General features: G+C 43.7%; 1 protein-coding gene across 1 annotated transcript in view; it reads left to right on the top strand.

The window, feature by feature from the left end:
* mpp3a (MAGUK p55 scaffold protein 3a) overlaps positions 1 to 9,129 on the top strand; it is a gene marked incomplete at both ends in the record, with an annotated part of 33,935 nt that extends 24,806 nt beyond the window's left edge. Inside the window, 7 exons of the mRNA XM_084328813.1 lie at positions 818 to 883; positions 2,094 to 2,249; positions 2,944 to 3,024; positions 3,131 to 3,224; positions 5,283 to 5,391; positions 7,956 to 8,084; positions 8,950 to 9,129. Coding sequence (XP_084184939.1) covers positions 818 to 883; positions 2,094 to 2,249; positions 2,944 to 3,024; positions 3,131 to 3,224; positions 5,283 to 5,391; positions 7,956 to 8,084; positions 8,950 to 9,129 — 815 coding nt within the window. The remainder of the gene's footprint in view (positions 1 to 817; positions 884 to 2,093; positions 2,250 to 2,943; positions 3,025 to 3,130; positions 3,225 to 5,282; positions 5,392 to 7,955; positions 8,085 to 8,949) is intronic.
* Positions 9,130 to 9,822: the final 693 nt, after the last annotated feature.

Below are 9,822 nucleotides of genomic sequence, written 5' to 3'. Positions count from 1 at the left end.
TTCCTTCACCCCAACGGGGACCTTGGCGTGCTCCTCCTCCTCCTCCTCCTCCTCACCTCCCAGAAACTGCTGGAATGACAATGAGCACAAGGAGTGATCTAAACACAGCTGAAGAGCCAAACAGCATCCCCCTTATACGGTGACATAGTGTATAAACGCCTAGTACTGCATCAATACTGTAAGATTGTGATTGGGAACATGTACGTATCTTCACATGAACACCGTAGACTTCAGCCAGTCAGTGGCATGTCTAGTCAGTGGCATTAGGCATCAGCGTTTTCTGTAGGGAGTCATTTTGAATAATTATGTTTTTAATACGTGACATACATGATATGGCATTTCTGACATATAAATCAGAGCACTTGTATCTAATCTATATAATAAAGAGATAATCTTAATGTGAAAATAATGACACTATTTCTACGGTATACAATAAACATAGACCCTCATTATATTCCATTTTCTATCCGTGGTTTCAGATCCCCCAACGCTCCCCTATTATTTTCCTACCCTGCTTGGCATTTTGCATAAAGCCAGATTGGCAGAGTTTTAAAGCCCTCCCCATCACTAACCATCTCTCCATCCCTGCCCCCACTAAAGCAGTGTTTGGATCCTCCTGAGCCCCCCCCCCCCCCATACATCCCACCGACCCCTATGCTGCTATGGCCGGTGCAACCCCTCTCCCATCCCCCACCCCCCACGAGGGCCCTACTATGTTGGACGCATTGCACACTCAACCAGGCACGTTTGCTGCTCGTTCACCCTTGTGTGGAGAGGTGTGAGGCTGGGGTGTGTGATGCTCTAACGCCAGTTATAGTCTCTCCTAAGTGTAAAGCAGTGGCGCCCTCCTGTGGCCAGGTGTTTTCCTGGGAATTTTATTCAGGTACAGTTCCCGGCGTATTCCCTCAGGTGTACCTACCCGTTGGCAGGTGTGATGGACTGCCCTGGCTGTGGGGAGCCATGATGTGCAGTCGGTCCAGTTCCACTCACGTCGCGGCCCCCAAGGCCAGGCTGTCCCATCCACCCTGCCTCAAACCCTGTAGCCTTTTTCAAAGCAGCATGCCTCGTTGCACTACATGTTGGAAAAAGTGTCGTCTACCTCGGGGTCACCGCATGCCGTTTTTTCGAGCGGCAAAAAATGGTGTCCATATTTAGAAATTACGTTTAAATTTCCAAATATGAATTTTGAGCGACGAAGAGCGGAGTCTCCTTCATTCCATAGGACATAATCACTCATGGCTACTGATAGGAACGCCGGAAACCTTGTCAGATATCAGCTGCATGTGATCAGGCTTTGTTTGATACATGGCCGTTAATTGACTTTAAATTCAGCCGATATCTCACAATATCAGGCAGCACATTTACACAAGAGACAAAACGAGGAAAGTATTCTCAAACAAACTCTAATGGTCACACTATTCACAGGGGGTTAATGCATGGTCATCAAGGTTGGTTCTTTTAATTGATATCTATGATAATGTTTGGAAAACTAATATTACTTAATTATGCATGATAATCTAGACTAAACGTGTGTCAGTAGCCTACCACTCATCTAATGGCATAGCTTGTCTGCAAACATAGATTAAAGGCACAATGAGTAGCATTTTCCTAAAAAACTATGTATAGACTTACAAAAGATAATCCCTCTCAATAATCACTCGTAACCCATGTGGCAGTGTTTGTATCTGCAGAAACCCTTCCCTCTGGCCTTCTGGGAGTCAAGCTTTGGGTGTGTAGTTAATGCGCTTGGACTTCCGCATATGGGTGGTCCTTGACTTGTGTGTGCTCGTAAACACTCTCTTTCTCCACCTAATACGTTCCTGACAACATTTTAGGCGAGAAATAGGATTTGCAATTGCTGGATCTTAATTCATAAGACAGCTTGATGAGCCAGACGCACGGCGGCGTCAACTTTGAATGTTGTGTTTACTACAACAAACGCTAACGTTACTCGTGTGCCTTTAATATAGCATGAGTAGAACAGAGTACTTATATGTTATGTAATGTTATTAAAGTACTCCTATGGAAGATAGCGTCTGACCTTTAACCCTGTGTCTCTATACCCCCCCTACCATCCATTGGCTGTGTTGTAGCTGGTCTGAGGCGGAGTTTCCGTTTGAGTCGTAAGGACCGACCGAGTTCGTCTGGGGAGGGATCAGACCCTGGTGACCCAGACTTCCTGACCTACGAAGAGGTGACCCGCTACCAGCACCGATCCAATGAGAGGCCCCGTTTGGTGGTTCTGATTGGTAAGACTTTTTTTCTTTTTACTCATTATATACTGTTAATATGTTATTCTCCTCTCCTTTGCCCTCTTGTACTCTAACACAAAAAAAGATTGTTCTTGTTACTGACTCGTGTCAATTTTCCATGTTTTCGCTATAGTGTCTGCCTTATGTCTCTGATTCTGTTTTGTAGTTTATTTTGTAGACCATGCTTACATGTACTTCGTTCATATTGTTTATGAACAATGAGATGGGAGTGGAACTTTGTACAAGCCCATTGGGCTTCGTTCCCTCCTAGCACAGTTTATCTTTTTTAAATAATGTGCTAAATAAATAAACTAAACTAAACTAAGACTAAGGTTCAGCTGCACTACAGCCGTTCTCAAATGACTATACTGACCCCTACTGGTAAAAAGTATCTGTTGCAATGTTGCCGATGAATGAGACTTCCACAACAACGAAAAGGCACAGAGACCACAATCACTACTAGTCTCTCTAGTTCACTCACACTTTCTCTCTCTCTCTCTCTCTCTCTCTCTCACTCACTCTCCTTCACTCTCTCTATCCCTCCCTCTCTCTCACTCATTCCTCTCTCTCTCACTCACTCGCCTTCATTCTCTCTCTCTCTCTCTCTCTCTCTCTCTCTCTCTCTCTCTCTCTCTCTCTCTCTCTCTCTCTCTCTCTCTCTCTCTCTCTCTCTCTCACTCACATTACAAAGGTTCTCTCGGAGCACGCATCAATGAACTGAAACAGAAGGTGATCGTTGAGAACCCCCATCGCTATGCTGTGGCTGTGCCACGTGAGTCACTCTTTCCAACTCGTACACAACCCATACTAATGGTCCACACTAAGAGTACACACTAATGCAATCTAATCACATCAACGCATACTCATCATCTCCTCAGACACCACCAGGCCCAAGAAGCCCCACGAGAAGGAAGGTGTGGAGTACCACTTTGTCACCAAGCAGGCATTTGACGCAGATGCTCTTAACAACAAGTGGGTTTCCATGGATACCTCCTTGCTGCAGTGTAGTAAAACTCCTGTCCTGAATGTTGTTCTGTGATTGAAAGAAAGAGAAGTAGATTGAATGGCTTTGTTTCATGTTGGGCTGTGGCCATATTCATGGCTCTGCCCTTTCCGTATTCTTATTAACACTTTGGTTGCCTAAGGTTAAATTCATGATATACCATAGATTGCCAGCGCTATTTGTCTATGGAGAAAGTCCCCTTCTTTGCAGGGCTATAACTTTTTAAATTCTATTGCTACATTGCCATTATTAGGGCCCATTCAAAGTCCTATATGTATTGTTCATTGTGTAGCAACGTTAAACTTTTTCATTCACATATTCATAGTAAAGTATGGTCTAATGTATAAGTATGTTTTCATCTCTTTCTGCAGCTTTCTCCAGAACGTGATATATAGCCCCAAATGCATTATATTGATGATGAAATACAGTTTGATGGCAATCAGCGCGATATAAAAAATTCCAACTAGACGTACTTCTAGAAGTTACTACACGTCATCTGATGTTGACCGGATGGGCGAGGGGGCGTTTATAATTCCGTGGGCAGCGTTATACCAATCATCTAATGTGGGTCAAATGTTGATAATAGCAGTTAGTATCGAAGACGGTAACGTTACACGCTGAAACTCACCCCAGTCTCCGCGCGCCGTTGGGCGATCATCGTCGAGTAGAAATCTTATCATTATGGGATATATTTTTACCCGGTCCATCTCCAGCTTGTATAATGGTATATACGTCCAAATCATGTTGTTTATCGAGTTATTGCCAATCGATCACCGTGTAGCGTGACGAGCCAGAGTCCCATGAACTATAGCGAGCGCCCGGAAGTACTACGGTCGTCATGACAACCTCTATTCAACATCCTGTTTGGCGATTGCGCCGATCGGCCACCAGATGGCGCTCCTGAACCGCCAGAGAGCTCAGTGGGTCCTGCTGGTGGATCTCAGGCCAGCGGAGGGGACATATGAATCCGAGCGCAGATTTTTGAAATATTGATATAAGGACGCTGTACAGCGTCCCCCGGCAACTTGAGCATGGCCAGCAATGACGTGAAAAGACGTTTCATGGCAGTCAAAGTGTTAATGGTTCTGTAACGTAATGGTTTTTCCTTAAAGGGGCACTTCACCAAAAAAACAACGCTGAATTCATTTGCACATAATACTCTCATAATACAAATTGCACTCACATACATCCAAAAAGGTTTTTATTTAGTTTGACCGTTATTGAGAGTAAAGGAGTTTGGACATTTACCGGGGCCAGTTTCGAATTGCGGCCTCCCGTAGGTGCTTTTTTAGAGCGGTTTTGAAGGTGGGTAGGGATTCACATTCCTTTACGGCTGTGGGTAGGGCGTTCCACATTGTTGTGGCATAATTGTGAAACGTGTTTAGTCCCTTGTTTGAGCCGAATCTGGGTTGGACATGATTTGTGGAACTCCCTCTGGTGTTGTGGTCGTGGTATTCACTGACCTTTGGGAAGTATTTCGACATGTGCATGGGTACCTTAGTGGTGTAGTGAATCTTGTAGACCAGGTCCATTGCAAGTTGCTGTACTCTGTCGTCTACTCTAAGACATCCTAGGTTGTCAAAATGGGCAGGGGTAAGGTGGGTTCTAGGAGTAAGGTCAAGCAGTAGTCTGACCAGTTTGTTTTGTGATGTTTGTAATCTTGTTTTTAGTGCCTTTGAGGTGCTTTGGTACCATGAGGTGCAAGCATAGTCGTAGTACCCTTGAATGAGTGCTCCTGTTAGAGTCTTCAGGGTATTCTTGTTTACCAGAGAGGAGATCCGGTACAAGAATCTAGTTTGTTGGTTGACTTTTTTGATTACATTGGATGCCATTTTGTCACAGGACAGATTTGCCTCTAGGATAAAACCCAGGTATGTAATTTCATCTTTCCTTGTGACAATATTGTCACCCACTATAACAGAGAAGCCGTTGGCCTTACTGAGTTTGTTATTTGATCCAAAGAGAATGGACTCTGTTTTACCCAGGTGTAATGATAGATTCATGTCCCTGTTGATGGTTCTGTCTAGGTTCATAGAACACGGGGAGTACAAGGAGAACCAGTACGGGACCAGTATGGAGGCCGTCCGCTCGGTCCAGGCCAAGAACAAGATGTGTCTGGTGGATGTACAGCCTGAGGTAGGAACATGCTGATAATCCTTTGACAGCTTTTGCTGTTGCAGCCCCTGACCTCTGGAACAGCATCCCCATGTCCATCAAATCTGCCCCCTCCATCGAATCTTTTCAATCTAAACTCAAAACTAATCTAGATACTCCCTAGCCTTCCCTGACTCACTCTGACTCTTGCCTTGTTTGTTTTGACGTGTTGTTCTGTTTTTGTGAAGCACTTTGGTTGACAAGTGTCATGTAATGTGCTACAGCTATACAAATCAATTTGATTGATTGATTGATCCTCTGACGAGATGTGTGGGCGGATCTCAGTTTCGACCATGTAATAGTGTTCGTGTTGCCGCGTTGCCATCACGCTTGCTATAATGTCAGGCCAGGGGCGTCGTTTTGGTATGGCAAGGTATGGCACTCGCCATACCTTGGCAAATTAATATTTATATAATATATATATTTTTTTGTATCAAATCTGAATGTTGATTTAGAATTCGAATGTCAACATTATGAACAAAGCTTTGAACTATTCGGTACAGCCCTAGCATGTTTTGATATAGTCAATTATCTCACTTTTACTAGGTGACTTTTACTAGGTGACTAACTCAAATATGCCGCCAAAAAAAGGAAAATGGACATACGGAAGTTTTTTGTCAAAGGGCAGCAGAGACAAGTGATACAGGGACATAGGTAAGGTCTTACAATGGCTTAGTGATTATAACAGTGCAGTTCAGCATTCAGCAGTGTTGGGCAAGTTACTTTTAAAAAGTAACTAGTTAGAGTTACTAGTTACTTCTTCCAAAAAGTAACTAAATTACTTACTCAGTTACAAATTATAAAAGTAACTAGTTACTTCAGAAAGTAACTATTGCGTTACTTTCAAGTAATTTTTTTTTACATAAACAACATACACAAATCTAAACTATTTTAATGTTGCTGTGGGACAAAGTGAGACTAGCCCCCAATCAAATGCCATGTATGTAGATATTATAATGACTATGTTTATATAGTGGATCATACAAATACAAACACAATAGATGTTTTGGAACTTTTGATATGTATTGCCCCTCAACAGGCCACAACTGGGCAACATTAAATTATGCTTGCACTATACCAAAAATAAATAACAAATATATACTGATTGATTGAAATTTTTTATTAACAGATTGCAGAATGGGTACAGTACAGTACAGCTCAATACACACAATTGTTAAGGGGATGCAGACCAGAGAAATACTTTCGTCTTGTTTACATCAGGGTCCCCCATTTTCAATTCATGACATTTATGACATACACAACATACAGATATAATAATCCAATCTAATCATCTAAACAAATCTAATCATGACATTTATGACATGCATGACATACAGATATATATATATCGGACTCTGAGCACCTGAAGACTGTGCTATTAAACCAGGAAGTGCAACAGCAACACTATGTCAGCAGAGTAGAGCCTCCACTACTGCAGTGCCCTGCGCTGCAACACAAGTTACACAACTAACACAACAGTGAACAAAAAACATTCATGGACCCGCGGTCTGTCATTGACTGCTCGCTTTTGTTGTTCGTTGGATTCGTTTTGGATTATTTGGGCTCGCCAAGCAAACTGTCAAAACGTACACGGACCCGCGGGTCTCACGTTGAGTGAACTCGCTTGTGTTGTCGCTGACTCGCTGTGTGTCAGACTCTGGAGGCACCCGCCCCCACCTCTACCTCTGATGGCTTACCATGACATTTTACTCAACCTCAGCCAATCGCGCTGAGGTTGGCTGAGAAGAACAGTATGCCTCTCAGCGCAGAGAATCTGTCTGATGAAAAAAACAGCTTCAATCATAGACAGTAACGTGCCGCATTTTTTGGCAGTAACGGTAACAGCGTTATTAAGATTGGAAGAGTAATCCGTTAGATTACTTGTTACTGAAAAACGAACGCCGTTAGTAACGCCGTTATTTATAACGCCGTTACTCTCAACACTGGCATTCAGTAACCCATAATTATTGTGAACGTGTTTTTGATACTACATTCTGTTGAACACACACCTCAAAACAGTACCTAAGGAAAATTGGCTCAATTGCAAGAAAAATAATAGACAGTTATGATATTACATTCTGCTCAGCATAATTTGTATGCAAAATATTGTGCTTCCCTGCTTTAGTCTGTTGACACATTTATATACTAAATGCTTTTGTGTCATACTAAATGTCATATAAGTGAATTGTATAGAAACAACTCACCAAAAGTGACTATTGCACAACTGATTTGACAAAAAAATCCAACAAGGGGGGAAACCCCCCTTCACACCCCCTACCCTCCCTCCAGTCCTTGCCATACCTTGGCTTTTACTGAAATGATGCCACTGTGTCAAGATCTGAAGCCAGATCCCAGTCTATCGCCGTGACGTTGGTCCCCGCAGACTACAGCACCTGCTGAAGGGGCTTGGGGGTTGATATAGGCCGACATCCATTTCACATCTGTACACAATGTTGATGACATGTCAGTGCTCCCTTTGCCTCATCACATCTGCTTTCTGAACCCTACTCTTGCTGTGGCTTCTATCACCATCCACCCTCCTCCAGGCTCTGAAGAGACTGCGGACGGCCGAGTTCAAACCGTATGTAATATTTGTCAAGCCTCGTGTCCCCGAGAGCAGACGTCGCCGCAGTGCTGCAACCTCGCCAGGAGGGGGAGACCACGGACGCATGACGGTGTGTTCAATTTGAAACAAGGAGATAAAGTCTGTCCTTTTATTTTTGTTGTGTGTGTACACTACAGTTTGTGTGTTCTGATTGATTGATTGAAAACTTTATTAACAGATTGCAGAATGGGTACAATACAGTACGGCTCAATGCACACAATTGTTAAGGGGATGCAGACCAGAGAAAGACTTTCGTTTGTTTACATCAGGGTCCCCCATTTTCAATTCATCATGACATTTATGACATACACGACATACAAATATACAGTACTGTTTAAGAGACAGAGATCCTAAAAGAAAATATATACATATATACATTCGAGGGGGAAGAAACTGTACATTGGAGGGTTTGGACATTTACCGGGGCCAGTTTCGAATCGCAGCCTCCCGTAGGTGCTCTTTGAGAGCGGTTTTGAAGGAGGATAGGGATTCACATTATTTTACGGCTGTGGGTAGGGCGTTCCACATTGTTGTGGCATATTTGCGAAACGTGTTTAGTCCCTTGTTTGAGCCAAATCTGTGTTGAACATGATTTGTGGAACTCCCTCTGGTGTTGTGGTTGTGGAATTCACTGACCTTTGGGAAGTATTTCGACATGTTCTTATGCGTGTGCGCATCCATGTGTGCTTGTATGTGTGTGTGTGTGTGTGTGTGTGTGTGTGTGTGTGTGTGTGTGTGTGTGTGTGTGTGTGTGTGTGTGTGTGTTTGTCACATCTTCGACCCATCCAATGTAAAACTTGGTCAGGTTAGGAAAAGCAGTGTGTGTGTGTGTGCATGCGTGTCATTCAGTGAGTGAGTGAGTGTGCAATCATGTGTGTGTGCAGACTCATTATGTGAGTGTCTTAACTCCCCCTCCCCCCCTCTCTCTGCAACAGGACGAGGACCTCCAGGAGACGCGTCAGTCGGCCGTCCAGATGGACCAGCAGTACGGCCACCTCGCCGACCGGGTCCTGATCAAGGAGGACACGGCCGGGGCCTGTGCGGAGCTGCGCGGCATCCTGGAGCGGCTGGAACGAGAGACCTTCTGGGTGCCGGTCAGCTGGGTGCGGACCTAAGACCAACCTGACTACTACGTCCACAGAGCCTCACAGCCCGACCACCCACACCTGCTCCCCGTTCCTCCATGTGCCCCCAGAGCCCCTGCTGTGAAGCCAAACCTCCCCAGACAGACAGCCACACACTAAGGCACGCAGGGGAAGGGAGGATACTATAGCAATGGAACGTCTCCGTTTGAGGTGTTCAGAGGGGATTTCTACCACGGCCAGTCAGTCACTTCCACTTCCTTTGTCATATTTATTCAGGTTTGGTTAGAATATTTATTTATTTTTGAGAGAAGAAAGACATCATTATATTGTAGATTAAAAAGTCCGTTTTTCTCTGCCTCCTGTCACTCCTCTCTCCAGCTGTGTGACGCAGGAGGGAGCGATGCATGAGGAGTGGCTTGTTGCTGCAGGATTGGGGGTAATGGATTACATGTTACATGTAACAGGATTACAGTAATCTAATAGCAAAAATAATTGGTACCTGTAATCTGTTACAGTTACTGTAAAAAACACTGAAATGAGATTACAAATACTATTGAAGAAACACACGGGTTCAAGACAGTACTTTTTGGTCGACTAGGAAACAAACACATTAGAAAGTAAAAATAAATTTTCTTGGTGAGTTTATGGATGCAAATGTTTTTATATAATTCGGAATTATGGTTAATCATGGTTGTAGATGATTATAATAATATTATATATAAT

Source organism: Notolepis coatsorum (assembly GCF_963971535.1).
Source record: "Notolepis coatsorum genome assembly, chromosome: 14".
NCBI lineage: Eukaryota > Metazoa > Chordata > Actinopteri > Aulopiformes > Paralepididae > Notolepis > Notolepis coatsorum.
The sequence above is the reverse complement of the archived record's forward strand: the minus strand, read 5'-3'. Positions and strand labels throughout refer to the sequence as shown.